Source organism: Zonotrichia albicollis, chromosome 3 (assembly GCF_047830755.1).
Source record: "Zonotrichia albicollis isolate bZonAlb1 chromosome 3, bZonAlb1.hap1, whole genome shotgun sequence".
Taxonomy (NCBI): domain Eukaryota; kingdom Metazoa; phylum Chordata; class Aves; order Passeriformes; family Passerellidae; genus Zonotrichia; species Zonotrichia albicollis.
This window is the reverse complement of record NC_133821.1, coordinates 48,940,855-48,960,314: the sequence shown is the minus strand read 5'-3', so window position 1 is coordinate 48,960,314 and position 19,460 is coordinate 48,940,855. Positions and strand designations below refer to the sequence as shown.

General features: G+C 36.3%; 1 protein-coding gene across 8 annotated transcripts in view; it reads right to left on the bottom strand.

Annotated features, from left to right (window-relative positions):
- The window catches only part of PACRG (parkin coregulated), a 211,668-nt gene that overhangs the window by 33,197 nt on the left and 159,011 nt on the right, over positions 1-19,460 (bottom strand). The window contains exon 5 of one of the 8 annotated variants that reach the window (XM_074537370.1): positions 14,681-14,766. The exons of the other annotated variants lie outside the window; for them this stretch is intronic. Within the exon in view, the coding sequence (XP_074393471.1) occupies positions 14,696-14,766 (71 nt within the window). The 3' untranslated portion in view covers positions 14,681-14,695. Of the gene's footprint in view, positions 1-14,680; positions 14,767-19,460 lie in introns of those variants that run through there. 8 annotated transcript variants of the gene reach the window in all.

The following is a 19,460-nucleotide window of genomic DNA, read 5'->3' as shown; positions in this document are numbered from 1 at the left end:
CATTCCTTCTTCTACCCACTGCCTTCACAGTGTATCAACCTACTCTAATTTCCATGCTGCTCACCCTATCGACCAGCTTTGGACACGCTTTATTGATTGCTCCTTACAAACAGCTTTGTATCAAAGGAAACTTACCAAAGCTTTTTTATTAGGGAGAGCAAATTGAGAGGCGACAGAGAAGAAGTGCTCAAAATCCTCTGCAGCATGAGGTGACAAAATTCTATCCCATCCCTAGTGCCAATTCTAGCTGTTCAGTTTCCCTAGAGCAGCTGCTAAACTTACTAACTGTAGCGAGCACTGATGTGTGTCAGCTCTCCTCAGAAATCTGTCAATATTTTGGCGAAATATTTTTGACTAAATAGATAATTCAATTTCAGTGCAGTAAGGTGTTTCAGCAAGGAGTAGCAGCTAAAATTTTTCAAAATTAAAGAGACAATGCATATAAATCCATCTTCATCCCTCCTAGTTTTGTTCATATGAGTCAGAAGGCTCCTAAGAGATGTTGCCATTATATCTATTTGAGAGACAGGAAAGGGAATTCCCTCGCTTCCATTAAAGCTAGGGTAGAGCTTATGAGAATCTACAGCTGCAGTCACAGAGGAGATCACTGGTTTCTTCAGAAGGCTCTGTGTTCACTGAAAATTAAATAGGTCTAATTTATATAATTCCCTTCTGTCCTGCCAACATCTATATCCTTCTACAGATATATCTATCTCACCACCGTTAATGAACAGACTGGAGAAATGCTGGAGAAAATGAGTAGGGAGCAGCACAGAAGACCTCAAACCCTCAGAGAATCGAACACAAGTCTTCTCAATGAAAGAGGGATGCTCTTACTCTCCTATGTGTAGTCACTACTCAAAAAGTTGTGTGAATGGGTGCATAACTACATGCAGGTCCTGGGAGAGTCCTACAATGCACAAACAATTGCTTTAATATGTGAAAGTCAAGAAAACAAAACCAAACAGCTCTTCTACTCTACTTTCCTTGGGACAGCAGGAAAGAGTATTAAGGGGAAAATGGAACTGACAGGAAAGCAATTTCTTTCCTAACACAGGTAAACATTAATCTCCTTAGTAAATGGACACAAAGAGAAATATCCAGAAAAGTTATTTTTATCATTTGATAAGTCCAGGAGTGTTGAGAATGTGTCTGACTGAAATATTTCAGATTAGTTAACCAAAGCTTCTCACACAGCAATCATGTCTTCTTTTGAAAAATTACTTTCATTTTAGCTGTTCATTTCTGACCAAGTGATTGCATCAAAAGGGGTTCAGGTTGGGTTCAGCTGAGGAGCAACGCAGAGGAAATTCTGTGTATCACTTATAACACAGCGACTAGAAGCTATGGTAGGCTATTTTAAGCTCTTTAACTGTCAACTGTTTCTACTTACTCAGCTTTAAATCTTATTACTTATGGTTCAATTTATGCTGATGACCTCTACAATCAAAGAAACTGGAAGACAACAGGTGTTGGGTATGCAAGGATGTATACCATATCCAAGTTACTGAAAATACCTATACGAAAACAAGAGCTTTGTTGTTTCTTTGTTTGAAAACTGCAAATGAGACCTATTAATAATAATGTTTTCCCCCAAGACTCTAGAAGTATTTAAAGAATTATTATTACAAATTATTATAAATGCTAATAAATACCATAGGTTTACCCACTTAATACAAAGATCCTTTTCTTTTGAATGCTCATAGATCTTGCTTTTCTTATTTTCAGAACTGCCCTGACACGAAATAATGTGTCACTACCCTTATATGGACAACAAATCAGAATACAAGAAGCTTTAGAAGAGCAAAGTTAAAATCTCTTTATGATCCTGAACTGACCCCAATTACAAACACTTTGAAATCTCTTATATTAAACATACTGACAGACATTTGAGGGAAAAGTGTTTGATCAGGACAATTGTTCAATTAGGCGTTAAAAGCTGTTTATCATATTTAAAACCAGAATACAGAGATGTTAAGCAATGTACTATGAAGGAAGCTTGGATGCTGACACAAAAGAACTAATAAAAAAAACCCCAAACATTTCCTCTGCAGACAGTGGTTAAATTTCTCCCAGCAAGCGAAACATAAATTCAAGAATACTGGAAATATGCAAACCAAATAATTTCATTGCTCTAATAATTCCATTTTAGGGGTTGCTTTTTCTCCTGTTAGGTTTTCTTTTTCTCTTTCCTATGGTTACCCAGTGCAGGCTGTCAATTAGTTCATAAATAACCTCATCTCAGAACTTCTGGTATTCAGTTGATTGCAGGCAGCCCAAACCTCAAGTGGTTGTTCCCTTCTACAATCCTGGCAAAGGCTTCGGGAGTTCCTGGCTACGTTGAATAAAATTTTAACATACTGCTTACCAGAGATCAAGTGGCATTATAAACACTGCAGCAGGTTTGACAATGTAGCAGATTATTACCACAGATTTTGTTTGCTTTTATTTCAGTTCACAGTAGCCCAATAACACTGTGAAACCCTGAATTCAGAGTGGAAGTCTCCAATAAACTAGCTGTTTCAAGAACCAAAACAATAAATATTAAAGTACTGTATTTAATCAAATGTCTGGGAGGTAGTTTTAATGATCAAACTTAATTCTGTAACTGATACACAATATGGAGTGAAGACCTTATTGCAAAATAAAAATGCTTTTTTATTTTTCTTTTTTTTTTTTTTGCTGCTTACAACTTGCTCATGAATACTACTGAGCAGATGTATCTATTTTTATGCTGAGAATGAAAAAAAATTATTTTCACACTTGAGAGCATGTTAAAGAAGACTTTGACTCCCTTAAACAGCAAATAAGCTTGGCTTTGGTTATTGGATGTGAAAATATTTTTTAGTAAAGGCATTAAAAATGGCACTGCTTAAACACAGCATCTAAATTCGATGGTATCACATATGATACCATGTGTATGGAACAAACACAAGTTTACACCAAATTTGTAAGTGATTCTATACTTAACTCATTGTCTTGTACATACCTCACCTAACTTCTGAGCTTCAGGTGAAGTACACTTCCTTCCTCACTGTTTCTCTTTTAACTACTAATCTTTTTCTTTTCTTTGTCTTAAGAATCAGCTCAAGAGCTCGAGCTGAATACAGTAGATTGTTAAATGGTGGCCAAACTCAACAATTGATTTGTTTTAATGCATTTTTGTAAGATGAAAAAAAAAAAAAAAAAAAGAGAAGGTTTCTCTATTCCAGCATGCACAGTAATTATGTGAGAGAGACAACTGGCTGATTACTAAATCATCAGCTATACGAAAACTTATTTCAGTTGCAATTTGCAACTCATCACTGAGTTTCCTTTAAATGATACTTTGAGTCTAAGCCATTAGAATATCAAAATAAACAAGTGACTGTAATATTTGGACAAATCCTCTTTTTTTGAGAAGTGAATGAAAAAAGAAATTGTAGCTGTCTGAAAAACTTCACATACTCTGAAGGGCATATTGGCATCAGAGTAAGACTTTTTAAAGTGTCACAGTTTAGATCTCTAATTTTAGAAATACTTAATTTAATAAGTCTTTTGAGACTGAAGACCATTTCATCAGCAATACTAATTTTCTGGGGTTATAATATTGAACTGCAGAAAAATCAGTATTGTCTTACCTGTTTAAAAGTAATGATAAAATGCAGCCTTAACTGACTCAAATTGAAAAAAATTCTTAAACAAGGAGAACTAATTACAACCTAAAGGTCATGAACAAATTTCACAGTAACTGTACCTTTCTAGTTCCTTCACAGAATTTTTTGAATATATTGGAAAAACTTCCACTGAGGTTCTCACCAAGTTGCTAAGCACAATTCCAATCTGTAAACATTCTGCACACAGTAATTTGCATTAGTTCCACATAATGTACAGCAGCATTAATTAATAGAGTGGATGGTGTCTGTACATCTGTTAGCTATTAGTCTTTACTCTAATTCATTAGATCTTTATCATTTACCTGAGCAGCCCATCAAGATCAGGCAAAGGAGACCTTGGCTCATGTCATCTGTGGAACAGAACAGTCTGGAATATTACATTCTCTTGTGTATGCCCAGCTACTTTATATGAAAAATGATCTCACAAATTTTGGTTAAGGACTTGGAAATTGTTCTTTTGTGTGAATGAAACATTCAAAAATTATCCAGATCTAATCTGTGCAACTGCTGTGAAACGATGGTAAATACCATTTGAGCCAATTCACGATGTGCTTAGGGTCTTTCTGATCTGACTAACTGAACTGCATTCCTGCAATTCCTCCAAGCTGCCTTCCACTTTTGGTGCAACTCAGAGCTGATAAAAATTGTTATTAGAACTACACATTTAAACAATCCAGCTGACTGTTGTCGTTATTTTTCACTGATAACTATAAGTCATGGATTCAAGTTTAAATGATCCACTTCTTCTGGTTCAGCATTATCCTTTCTTTTGTATCCATCTCAGAGGTAACAAAATTTAGACAAAATATAAAGGCATGATGAAAAATGTTATTTCACAAGCAGTGCAACAAACAGGGCAACAAATTGCACTGTATATTGCATATATTAATTTCAAATCACCTCTTCACCCTGAAGATTTGATGAGTAAGTCCTTTGGCAAATAATCTCACTGTCCATCTTGAAAATGAAAGTGTCACAGACAATGAAGTATTTACACCAACATTACTTTGGGATGAGTTCTACCTACCCTCTGACCCTTGTTGGAATCCCTCTGACCTGAAAAGTTGTCCTAAAATGTGCAAATTCTCTTAGATTGGGGAAATTTCAGGATTGCCACTATAGATCCTTTTAAAACAGGTAGTGATTGCAAGAAGAGGCTTTCAACAAGGAAATATATTTGATTAATGGACCAGAAAATGAATGATTAGTCATTCTTACTAATTAAGCAGAGCTGAATCGATGCTTGCAGTAATATATCCAGTTAGGAGCCATACATCTTTGGTATATCTCTTGGCTACAAACATGTAAACAGATACAAGTGGCACAAGAAGAATTTCAGGGTGTTACACCACTATGCTGAAACTATGAAGAAAGTACTTATACACTAAAAATTAACATGAAGCTGAAAGAAAGTAATTAAAATTACCTAAATTCTTGCCATCACTTAATGGGTTAAAGGAATAATTTTCACCCAGGCTAGTAATATCAGAGATACCTACATGAACAAGCCTGACTCTTCCCAGAAAAGTAATGGTATCAATGACTTATCTTCATGGGCAGGCTTTACTCAGCCATGCAGTGCTAGACAGCTGATGGTACAGAGTAGCTGCTTGCAAATGAATAGTTCATTTTATTTCATGATGAGTAATTTCTTGCAGGCATAGAAAAACTTTCTCAAGACTGAATGTTTACTGTAAGCTGGGCTATAGCTCAAGTCCTGTTGCATCACTGGTCCCTCCGAGAGGGAATCTGCAGTGTAAGATGGAAGTGTTATGAAAATCTGAATGTCATTGCAATTACACAGTATGATTAGATAAAAGAGCAAACAAACAAACAAACAAAACACCAAAACCCCCAAAACCCAAACTGCTTGATTAATTATATCCCGAATCAACTTTTTATGTTTGTAAGGTACATAAACAATACACTTGTCTATCCTATTAAGCCGGCAATCATGGCTGTCCAGTTAGGTGGACATTGCAGCCACACTTGGTATTTCACTGTGGAGCTGCACATCTGTACACCAGTGGAGTTTTCCATCACTTCTGGCAGAGCTGTTACATGAACACAGTCCTGTGTTTGAAGATGTCCCAGCAAACAGAAAACAAAGTGGGAGGAAAAAGGGAAATAAGGAAGAAGAGGACATAGAAGGGTGACTATTACAAGACAATGATAGAGAAGATAGGTTGCCTTTCTGAAAAGGAAAAACAGCAGCCAGAACTGGGAAGTAATGAACAGAACTTTAAAAGCTCACATGACAGCTCATGCTTCAGTGATTTTCTCCATAGTGATGCATTCTGAACATTTGAAAGGCTGAAAGGCTAGCTGGCAGTAAAGATGAGACACAGTCCACTTCAGAGAGATCTTGGCTGATTTTATACATTGGATACTGCACTGTACAGTTGAAAAGCTGTTTCTGCTACTGAGTTATTGTTAGCCCCTGGCATGTGCAGTAGCTTTCAAAGGAAGCTGCAGGTTGATGCATATGCCCTGTGGCAAAATCTGACTTATTCCATCATAATTTAGGGGTCTGATCTTTGTTCTTGGACTTCCTGTGATTAATTTTCATACTTTAGTTTTAATGTGGTATTGCATTTGTGATTCCAGTTACAATCAGGCTCAGCTATATCTTTATTATGACTAGAAAATGTCTCTGTTGTGATTTCTTATCTTCATGAAGGGACAAACAAATTTAGTATTTCTGCATATGTCCATACAAAAAGATACCAAACCATGGTATAGCAGTAAAACAAAGTCCTAATACACTGACTCCAGGCACCAGCAAGTGTAAATATGCCAAGCCTTGCTGCCAGCTTTAAATAGGTGAGTGCCATTCAATCAGCTTCCCCCAAAGTAAATCCAGACCATGCAGATTAAGCTAATAAACACATTGGACCACAGCAACAAACATCTTGCTAAGGCTGAGAAGCAGTATGGCAGAAAGAACCAAGATTTGACATATAGATATGTAAGCTTTTCATCCTTACAAAAGTATATGTGAGGACTATGGTCTCAATAATGCAATTTAAATTTAATGTTAAATATGCTATTTATTATTCTTTATTATTAGAGCTTCCCTTATGGTTCAGAATATTGCGTAAAACCCTACAGACACAGGTAAAAAAAACATTCCTGTGTCAAAGATCAAATAGATTGGGTGGTGGACAGAAAGCAAAAGCCAAAATGTTCATAATGGATGCATGTATCATTTAAATGTAAAAGTAGAGACCCAAGAGACACTGCTGACTCCTACCACAGTGTTACTTCAGATTGACTTTGTGTTAGTATTTATGTAGATCACAGCCAGTCTTTTCAAACTCTCACTGTCTACAATTAACTTGGGCTTTGATTCCGAATTTAATTCTGTATCATGTTTTGCTGATACAATCTGGTCACAACTGAGATGCTAAACTGTAAAACTAAGATGATTCTGAATTTTCAGGGTATCTTTAAACTCTACCGGTATCTACTGCATCATTTAGGTTTTGTTCCATTTGCTATTGTTTTTAATTGTTTTGCATTACTGGGAGTCAGCTGCAGTAGCAGACCCCTTCAATGCTGATAGGTGCTGAGCTCCTACTGATGCCAGCAGGAGATAAATGGGATCAGCACTCCTCAGGTTTCACCCTACAGTCTTCATTGGGTTGTCAAGTATAGCCAAAGACTGTGTAGGAGGAAGGAGGAAACCTTTGCAAATCTCTGCAGTCTCAAATATTACAGCAGTGACAGCCTTTAGTACCTAACAAAGCTCACTTCTCTGAAGATCAAAATTTAAATTACGCTTTTATAATAAGCTGCATGGAGCTCAAATAAATTCCTTGGTAGTATGAAAACAAGCTGCTACCAGTCCAAAATGTTAACAGAAATAATCTTCATATCATCAATCTTTAGAGAATTTTTCTCCAAATCTAACACAAAATATGTGCAAATATTACTTTCTAGTTGTTCTCTAGAAGACCTCAGATATTTTTTTCATCTTGCAGGTCTCTTGGAGCCAAAATGAAATTTAATTAAACACAAAAGACAAACATAATCTTGTGTTTCATTTATTAATTAAAAATTATAGTGTCATTTTGAGGAATAAATTCAGTAACTGATAATAACATAAAATATTCTCTCTTGTTTGGTATGATACTGAAATGTCTTGATTTTGCTCTTGCACAAAGTTTTAATTTTATCATTTATTATATTTTTTCTTTTCTTGTTCTTGGTGAAAAAAAAAAAAAGTTATAATGACTAATAAAACCACCACCTCAAACCTGACATTGAAGGTATTACTCTCTGGAGCCAATTTTTGATGGGGATGGCTGTGACCAAATATTTGGAACATGGTATCATGTTCAGGGATGCTGCATAATAAGGCTTAAGGTTCTTGAGTTTTGACTAGACATCATATTGTAAGCCCTCCTAAAAATATGTTGTACTTCTTTTATGGCAGAGGCTTCCAATATGCTCCATTCTTGATGGTTTTCTGGTAACATAAACAGTCCTCAGACAAGCATTTGAACTTTTCTTCAAAGTATACTCAGTGCTATATCCCCTGTTGAACAGTTTATTTCATAATAATAGGTTTTATAGAGAAGACATTGGCTTGTTAAAGGTGAAAACTTCCCCTTTTAGCATTTAAATAAAAAAAAAAACTTTATATATAAAAATTGTAATAGAAGTAAAAATAAAGAAGCGGCTATTCACTTGTTCAGATCTCAGTAACTTGTTCTCTGCTAAGTTTTCCAAAATTTATCTCCTCTAGTTTTGGAAGCTCTCGGTGATTGTTCCTTCAAGAGAATTTTCTGAAAACTGAAATATCAGAACAGTAGGCAGTATTTCCTTAATTTCAGTTTCATGTATATTTTTTCAAATTTCCTTCTTTCACTCATTGTTATAGCCCCATGGTATCCATCTCTCCTTGATGCGGATGAAATTCAAATATTTGCAAGCTGAAGTCCCGCCTTTTCAAAAGTATTCACATAATCCTTCCTGTATCAGTTCCTACATCTTCCAAGATTTTTTTTTGCTTGCTTTATGTAGATTGCATTCAAAAAAGTTTGTGTTTTATTGTGGTAATCTGAAGTCAAGAAATATTCAAAAAATAGTGACACCAGATGCATGCATGAGTATGTCTTTCTTAGCACTTTAAAGACTTTGTCTACACAACTTGGATCAGCTATTTTTGTCCTCTACAGTGCATTGAAAATTTATTGTCCACTATCACCCCTGCCTGCTTTGTCATTGCCGGGTTTTAGAGTATCCCCCACAGTCACTAACTGCAGAAAGGCAGCTGGATAAAAATGAGAACATGTAAAACAGCTACAACTTTCCTTCTGTTATCGAGCCTGAAGTGTGCTACCAGAGCTGAAAAAATTAATAATACCACTCTGGGACTGTGTGTGAGTGGAGTACCAGGAGATGCATTACTTGAGTGCATTTCCAGAGCTGTTTCCATTGGCCAGTGTCTGAATAAGCTCTAAAAAATTATTGCTGCCTCTCCCAAGATGTGTGCAGGCACATAACAGCAGATATGCCAACTGCTCTTCCTCTAAAATGTCACCTTTCTACTACTGCCATGGTGCAGTGATCACTGGCAGCACAGAAAAACAAAATTTGCACTCTGCGCTGGTTGGGGTGACTTGGCCTGATAGGCAAAACAAACTGTAATTGAAAATAAGTATCTCTCATCCTGAATTTCACTTTATCTGCCACCCAGCATTGAATAAGTAATGTTTCTCTTCAATCTTATATGTCTGCCTGCAAGAGACTATATTTATGACTAAGAATCACCAATATAAAAAAAAAAAAAACAAACCAACATTATTGGCTTGGATCTATTGTACTTGTGTCAGAATTAGTCATCAAAAAAAATGCAGGCAGAAATGGAGATACAGAATCATGTAGCCAGAGAACTGCTCTGTATTTGACTATCTATGTGTTTGACAAGGCAACACAGAATATGGTATTTAGCTACAAACAGAAATCAAATTGGATACTCTACTTGTGTTTCTTGCTCACAAGATAAACACTGAGGCATGGTCTTGCTTCCAGTAAAAAAAGTGTTCATTTTAGGTTGAGGCGTTTTTAAAAAAAGCAACATAAAATAATTAGTGGTACACAGTGAAAGGGTGGAGCTTCATCAACACAAGACAATGCCAAGAAACTATGAGAAGCACAAATCAAACACAGGAAGGGAAATTATAGCAGATAAAGGAAGTGATAAAAATATTTTCAAAATAGCTCATAGATACTGAACTTAGGAAAACTGCAGTTACTGAATAATAGAACAAACCCATTTTAAACCCAGCAATTAGAGTTGGTTTGTGGGATCTCAGCACCTCAGGACTGAGGTGCCGAGTCACCAAGACCACCCTTGGGGGGCTCGGGAGTCCTGGAATGTTGCCAGAAGTGTCTGGTGGCTGGACTTTGATCCTACACAGGAGACGACACCTGTATGAGGATAGGAGGGTTTCACCAGAGTGAATGGTGAAGGGATAAGTTAATTAGAGAGGGAAACACAGGGTTTAGGATTTCTGTACAGGGGGGTTTAGAGAAGTAAGATGGAGGAATTGGGGCGTGTCCTGTCCTTCTTCTTCTTCTTCTTCTCCTCCATCTTCTGTGGTGATGGTGGCACTTTGGGATTGGTCATTACTAAAAGTGCACTGGGCAATAAGGGTGAAAGGTATTGGGGAAAAATGATAAATATTGTATACGTAACTTTGGGTATAAAGATAGGTGACCGCCCGGAGGGTGGGGGAGTGTGCTCATGGCTGGCTGCTGAGCAGACCTCTGTCGGGCCGAGAGAAAATCTTTTAGATAAACAATTAATAAACATAGAGACCGAGAAAAGAACTGAAGCCTCTTCTCGTCCTTTGAAACGCGGGCTGCCCCAAGGCCACCCTGGGCCTTTCCAGGCCATCCAAACAGCCGAAAATCGGACTTTGGTTAACCACAACTTTCATTTACCAACATTGTAATAACTTCATTAATGGAGCAGTGACAAAGGCAGACTGGTTTTGACAACATACTGGACTTAAAACCTCTGTTTTGGTCCTCAAGTTATGGATCTATAATGAGTTTGCTGAACAGATTCTGGTGAAATATTTTGGTACAGCACAACTGGACAGTGAAAGGGACATCTCCTTTCTTAAAACATGCTCAGTAGAGATGGTACTCTTCCCTGGGACACTGAACACCACTTTCAGATCTTGAACTGTCACTGAACTGTTTGTGAACTCTGATCACCTGTTTGTGGTGAGTTACTTTTGAGAAGGAGTAGTTCTGAATCTACTATTTAATTTGTCTGGCTTTGATAGTAACACATCAATGAAGAGATCACAGAACAGTATGAGAGAAATGCGCTCTTCAGAGTAACTTTTAAGCTCAGATCATCTCACTTTTCCTTTTAATGTGCTGGCTCAGAATAATGAGCCAGTTTCTGTGCTGTAAAAAAAACTGAGCCCAAGTTTCTGTGCTATAATGAAGAGGAGCGGTTAGAAAATAGGTAATATCTGTTCCTTGTGCCTCCTGTCTGGCAAGTATGCAGAGGAAAAGTCTACACCTTCCATTACTTCAGATTTTTTCATACTATTATACATTGAAATTAAACATGTTGATCTGATTAAATCAGTATCTAATTCAATCTCAAATACAATTTCTTCAATTTTTGCCATTTCTCTATTGAGACAAATTTTTTTCTTCTTCTTCTTCTTTAGTGATGACTACTGCAGCTGAATCAGATCCAGCCTAACATCATTTATTTGGCAATTAGTACAAAAAATTTGTAATAAAAGTAATTGATCTCATCAAGATTTTAACACATCTTTGAAAGCGGCACTGTAAATGCACTGAATTGTTCTCCAAAACAATAACATTTCCTTTTTAAAAGTCAGAAACCAGAGCTCCTAGTTAAGCAATTATTCAAAAGAAAAGAAAAGAAAACAAAAGAGAAAAGAATCCCAATCTAGAGAGCCCAGGTTTTATTCAATTGAACTGACCTTAAGTCTTCAACTTAAGCTCGTATACAAATGTTTGGAAAATATTCTTTAAGATCTCATTTTCATTAGCCATTGTATTTATGACATATAGTAAAATCTTACTAGAATTGTTTGTCTTTTTAAACAACTTCATTCTAAATAATAGAATTGGACTTTTTTTCCCTGTGGAAGCAGAGGGCTACTTCCCTCTTCATAGGAAGTCCCTAATCTAGCACAGAAAGTGCCTGCAAATGTACCTCTTGTGAGTACAGCTAAGTGGAAGAGCTTCACTCCTGTGTACAGCACAGATTCTTTGCCTGTGTTCACTGATACCAATCTCCTCCTGTATTGAGCTAAGGAACTCAGAGACTTTATGTTGAAGGATCTGTATAGAAATATAACAGGAGGAAAAGAGCATCCACATGAGGAACAAATCCTCATATTCCCACCAGTAGATGAAACCTAATCCAAGAGAACTGTTAGTTATAATCCCCTCCACTGGTTTGATCTGACTCCCTGCAGGACCCCATGAGCCAGCGCTGAGAATGTGGCTGGAATCAATCGCTGGTGTCTGGGACAGAGGGCAGGTGGTAGGAAAGGACTTCTCTTCTTGGAAGCAGCCCATATTTATGCTAGACATTAACTACTGGGTAACAACAAGCCTATTTATAGAATGGACACAGCTGGCCCATAAAATCCTTTTGGAGCTGACCTGATCACTCCTGTGTACAGCATAGATTCTTTGCCTGTGCTCCCTTAAAACATGTGCCCCTACAGGATAACTGGAGGAAGAAGCAGAATAAAAGTTTGATGCTATGAGCCATTTACAGGAAAAAAAGTTGTAGGACTTTATAGTGATACTAAATCTGCAAGTGACAATGGCAAGAAATTCTAACTGTGGCTAATGCTTTTTCTGGTGCTCTGACAAAAGACACTGTAATACCAGGTTATCACCTAATATTTAAACTTCTGAAAATAATAGTAGAAACTGTAATTGGAGAGTTCTTTGCTTTACTAAAGGAATAAAAGGGAAAATATTTGTGAAGATCTCTTGATTTTTCATTTATTTCTTTAAAATATCCTTTCCTGACAAGCACAACAGAAGGATGCCTGCATTGCTTTGGGCAACCCTCGGAATAAACAAGGTCTAGGCTGACCCCTTTGTGAAATATGAAAAAAAAAGAATCCTTAAGAAAATATGAAAAAGAATATGACTTCTCTTCTCTTCTCTTCTCTTCTCTTCTCTTCTCTTCTCTTCTCTTCTCTTCTCTTCTCTTCTCTTCTCTTCTCTTCTCTTCTCTTCTCTTCTCTTCTCTTCTCTTCTCTTCTCTTCTCTTCTCTTCTCTTCTCTTCTCTTCTCCCTTCCCCTACCTCAGAAACAAGCTACTCTTTTTTACAGCAAGATTTCACCTGACAAACTCAAATGCAGAGGCACAAAGATATTGTAAAGATGAGGCTTTCAATATGGCAGAACTAAAAGATCTTTTCTTTTTTCTTAAATTTCACAGACATTTAAACACTGACTCTGGAAGCACACAAACACTTAAGTTTGCATTGCAAGTTCTGTGACGGCCCTTAGTGAAATATGGTTTCCTTTGAAGTTAGTTACATATGCAACCATGTAAGGAGGCATTTTTGGGGAATCCATTAGCAATACCTACAGTGGCAAATAAGATCACTTGGTTATATCCACAGAGGGCAGTGGAACCCTACAGGAACACAGGGCAGAGACCCTCCAGGTCAGCACCCAATCATTCAGCTATACTCATCTGCTTGTCCCTGGACTGACCTTCCTGAGGACAACTCAGTGTGCTGCTACAGTGCAGACATTTCCCAAATATTAGCCAGCAGGCAATGGGAGCTTTCAGGCCAGTACCTGTGTTACTGGTAATCACTGTAGAGACCATGACTAGCACACAATAATCTATAGGTGGCTGGGCTATTCCGTTATTCATATCTACACACATTTATGCACACCTTATAAAGAAAGAAACTGATAACATCTTGAAAATAGAATAGAATAGAGTAGAATAGAATAGAATAGAATGGAATGGAATGGAATGGAATGGAATGGAATGGAATGGAATAGAATAGAATAGAATAGAATAGAATAGAATAGAATAGAATAGAATAGAATAGAATAGAATCAAAAAGAAATTCCTACTGGAGTTAATTTGAGAAGATTTTCGTTCTGAGTCAGTGTTACTGAAGTGCTAAATTTGCCCTTTAAAATTCTTTAACAGCCCTTTGTTTAATTGAAAATTAAAAACAATAACAAAAATGTCACAGTGTATAAGTTATGTTGACTTTAACTCTGCCCTGTCTTGACAGCTTAAATTACATGGGTTAAATTTAATTTACAATGAGACAAAAAAATCCCTTTGAAATCAGTACCTATTTTGAGCTTCTTCTTTAGACATGCATTTACCCTTATCTAAACACTTTTGTCGGACGTGACTATACTCTGTCCTACTTATTTGCCACATAAACCCTATTTACATAAATTCAGTTTTATATATATACTTGACAAGTAAAAAATCTGAAAATAATACAAGGAAATAGATGGTGAAAAAATATTCTAATGTGAAGATGATAAAGCAAATACACTGATATTTCTATAATCAAAAACACATGATAAGACTTTTCTGTGAGTTTAATAAAAGCTTGAGTATGTGATTTTTGCAAACCTATTCTGGAACTTTTTCCACTCAGCACCAAATATGTTAAAATACATACTAAAGCTTTGCTTCTCTGTCCCAGAACGACAAAGTATTCAAATAAATATTCTTCTGTATTGTCTTGTAAATATTAATTGCATTTTAGTTAGTTCCAATAAAACAACTTAGCACAACAATAATCAACTAAGGAAGAAGAATTTTACTCCAGCAGAATACAAAAACATATGCTGTGCAAAAGTATTATTAGAAATACCTTGTCTGGCAAGAAAAAAAAAATACAGCAAGAATAAGGTGATGGCAATGAAAAGGGGGGACTCTCTTGCTTTAAAGACATGCTGTGGATTGACTCCTGAAAGCCCAAGTTAATATTTACTAACTCCAAGCACATTCAATAGCTTCAGACTTCTTTTCTTTTAGTGGGGCCAAGGCTCCTGTTGTTTGAAGACAGAGCAAAGCTGTGAATAATGCCTAAGAGCAAAACGAAACCAGAAGTAAATGACTTTTTTAATGTGAGACCTTCAACCTCAATTCCAGCTCCCCAGAGGCTGTCTTTGACTCCTTATCAAATCACGCTCTCACAGGTGTCAACTGGGGATAAAGATTCTTCCACAAAGAAACTGACAAAGAAACTACTGCAGAGAAAGGTGAGCTTACAAGTCTCGCTTGACATTGGTGAAGGGAACTTGGGGCAGTGTCATTTAGAACAGGCAATTTAAATAAATGTGCTGTAGGAGGTTTAACAGTGACTGCAGATAGCAAGGGCAAGCCACGTAGCTGTTAAAACAATCAGTGAAGGCTGCTGCTCAGCTAAAAATGAATTAATTTTGCCTGTTATGCAACATTTGCTGGACTGTTTGAAATGCATTTGTTAGTGTTACTGGACCCTTCTGAAGACTCCTCATGACCCACTTAGAAAAAAAATATTAGAAAAGAGCCATTTGACATGGATAAACTGCTCTTCCTCTCTGTACCATAAAGGAATCTGGGGAACAAGGAAAAAAATCAGACTTTTTATTGTCTTAGTGACTGATGCAAGAGCTGCAAGTGTTAGGGTTGCCAGGATTTAAGAAGGAATGTCCCAGGGAAGGAATGAAATTAACCTCTTCCCTGACAGAGGCTAAATTTTTATTGACATTTGATTTCTTTTCTGGAGAAAGATTTCCACTCTTTTAATATGTATTTTGGTTGAATTGAAACTTGTTTGTCATCCATTGTGATACTGCATAATGACCTAAAGTCATTAGTTTGCATGAGTTTACAACATATAGAGCTATTTTTCAAGTAAAAGGTTTATATTTAGTACAGCACTACTTTCCCCTATCCCTATACCCTCTCAAAAATTAGAATTTTCATAGCTAAATTTGAAATGTTTAAACTTAATGTTCATTAATACAGCATGTATTTTATTCATTTATTATGTCTGTTCACATTTTCATATCTGTGCTGGTGATTGCATCTTTTAGTATTCCTATGTTCACAAGGCCTCCTCATCTGTGACTTTTGAAAAGCATCCCCTCACTATTTTCCCTCTGACTGATAACATTAGGTACTTTTGCCCTGTGACCATGAAATAGCCAAGAAGGCATTGGAGATGGGTTTATTTAATGACTACTATACAGAATACAGAAAAAAAAATTAAAATGCTAGGTATATGATGTCCTATTAGGGCAGTGGTTAGATATTTCCTTGTTCACCTTCAGTTATGGAAGATAACTTAATGGATGCAGCTTTCATAACTTATCAAGATTTACAGTAGATCTCAGCATAATACAAATATGTCCATGCACATCATGTTTTCATCAAAGCAAAAAATTCATACAAATAAAATGCATACCATAAAACTGTAAGTGCAATTGTTAAACAAAATTTTTGTATTCTAAAAGGTGGGTACCAGTCTTACATAAATTATTTTTTCCATCGAAAGCTGTTTTTCTGCTACTAATTTAAATGTAATGTTACTATTTACAGTCACTGAACTTTACTTACTAGAATAGGAAACTCGTACCTAAATCAATGTTAATAATTATGTATTTATCAATTACTCCATCAAATACTTCACATTTCATTATTTACTACTTCCATTAAATCCACTAAACTATTGTCATAAGGGAAGGATATCAGAAGTCTGCAATATTTGAGCCTTACCTAGTGACTGAACCTGCAAAGTGATTATGTGTGAATTAAGAGAGACTCTTGCTCTTATTACCTGTAAACCAAGCCCGCTTCTTCTTAATAAAAAAAAGTCTTATGTCCACATATAAGGGTTCTTAATACACACCAAAAAACCCCTAATGAAATAAATATACCGTATTAATTTGGAAAAGTAACACCTCTCCTTTTCATCTTCTTGCAGTAAAAAATACATATTGAAAGATGATAATTCAAGTGTTTTGACATTAAGTTGGTCAACAAAACAAAATATCAAACTATATTTTCTAATTTAAAAACCCCCCAAATTTGGAATACTTGATTTGTTCTTCATAAAACAAAGACCCACAGATCCACTTCTGTAGAGAGGCCTTTTCTGTTTGTAACAAATTGTCTCTGTACAGATTTTTCTTTGTTCAGAAACTCCTACATAGCCCAAGATGACATTAAATATAGCATAGCATGTGGAAAGGTATTATGCTGTTATTATGCATTTTTCATCATATTTATTGATTTGATATAATATTATATTTGAAATAGGATCAATACAAAAGATCCTGATTACCCTTGCTAGGTCCTTGATATTATTGTTTTATAATTATTTTTCTTCCCTAAATCATCCAGTTGAAGTAAATTCCACAAAGACTTTCACTCATCTGGGTGTGTATAGAAGTCTAAGTCCACACTGAACTGTACAAGACAAAATGGATCCTAGAGTAAAATATCTGTCTCACAGCTACAGAATAAATTAAAGTTATACCTGGTTCTTCAGGAAATAATAGATTTGACACAATGTTAATTCTTGAGATAGATTAGATTGCTAACACAAATATAAAAGATTTGTAAGAAATTACTATTGCCTTTTAAATCGGGCTCATATTTAAAGTCATGATGTCAGGAAAAATGCAGAAGGTAGAGGAAACATTGCTGTAAGAACAGTCATCAAAAAAAATTTACTCCCATATGTCATTATAAAGCTAGCAGCTGTGTTGATGAAATCACAATTCCTTTTGGTGACATCCATATGGAATGCAGAGCTTTGACATTACCCTTCAGTAAAAGCTGTGGTCTGATTTTTTTGCATTAGGCAGTTGTCAATTCTATTTGATATTTTATTCCAAAATAAAAATCCTGTGGAGCATACATCCACAAGAAATTCAGAGTTACATTTGGTGTGAAATATGTTGTAGTGGGCTTGTTCCTGATGTAAAGAAAGTTGTCTGAGTCACGAAAATCACAAGACATTCAAGCTGGAAAGGACAAGAGCAGGTTTCTCATCCTCCCTCCTGCTCAAAGCAGGATCAGCTATGAGATCAGATCAGGCTCCTCAGATATTTGTTCTGTTAGATCTTAAAAATCTCCTAGAATGGAGACTCTAGAGCACCTGTAGACAATCTGCTCCCGTGCTTGCCTGCCCCAAGGATGGCTTCCTACAGAAGTTTACATCAGAAATTAACTTTCCCATGTTTTCATAAACTCACTTGAATTTTCTACTAATTAACTATAAGGAATGTTCTTTTACTGCTGTTGTACTCTCCTTGGGGCTTTGTTTTTTGAGTGCAAAGTCACAACAGCTTTAGTGTACATTGAGAAAAGAGCTCTGCATCCTTTATACTTCTAGATCTCATGATTTCTTAATCCTTTAAAGAACTCCACTTAGTGATTCTCTAAGTCTGGAATGTCTCTTTTGCATCACAAGATGAGAAATTTTAAATTATGAAGGTACCCACTGCACAGGCAATTTCCCTGAATCTAAACCACACAAGTTTCAGAACTCAGTAGCCCAGCCCTTGTCACTGGCAGACAGGAACAGCATATCCTTTTCCCACAATGTGAGTGAGGAAATGCCCTTGCTGGCTGGCCATGAAGATAACACAGACATTATGATATAGTCAATTCTTATAATCAAGTTGTATAAATAAAATTATATGCAAGTCTTACTAGACAGGCACAATAATTGTTTCTGACTTAATTAAGCTGTAGATCATTATATGATATACGTACTACAAACAATAAGTTGAAAAGCCAGAGATGTTGCTTCTTCCCTCTGAGTGCATATTAAATGTTGATATACTTAGAAAATTCAAGAGAAAAAAACAAAGAACTGAGAAAGTCAGAAAAGACTAAGGAAAAGCTACAGATCAGTTTAATACAGGGTTTAAATATGGGATATATAAATAAAATGTATCAAAACAGAATCAAATAGAGAACAAGTAATTGTGCACACAATATTTCACTGAAAATGTCTTATGTGTGCCTATCTTTATTAGCTACTTCTTGCTGCCATTTTATGAAAACAAGGTGAATAAACACCCTTTAAATTTAAGGTGAAGAGCTTATTCGATATCATTAAATAGAATGGGGAACAAATAGGTAATAAACATAGCAAATAGACTGCACCAGGCTGTACCTATTATATGGTCTATCATATTTCCTTACCTGTTCCACCCAAGAGTACTAGAATCTCCACTTTAAATTAAATTAAGCTAATGATGACAACTGCATTAAGCTAATGAAGATAACAGTAGTCCCACATGATAGTAGTCTGGACATTAGGAAAAAACTCCTAACAGATTGATTAGGCATTGGAATGGGCTGACTGGGCAGGCTGGTGGAGCCACCAGCACTGGAGGTGTTTAAAAGAAGACTGGATGTGACACTCAGTGCCATGGGCTAATTGACAAGGTGACATTCATAGATTGTACTCCATAATCTCAAAGGTCTTTTGCAACTTAGGTTATTCTGTGATTCTGTGACATGAATGTACAAACAGCAGTGGAAACAGGGGTTTAAAATGTAGATCATACTTCACACTTTCTATTTTATGATACACATAATTCACCTTAGCCACAGAGCTTGTCAAGGTCCAGATGCACCTATAGGCAAGGTTACTTCTGAGGAGTCTCAGTGCTGGCAGGGACTGCACAGACCTCAGGACACTGCTGGCTGTGCCTGCTGGAAGTCCCTGTTACCAGCTATCCTATATGGGACTGTGACAACTGGGAAGGATCACC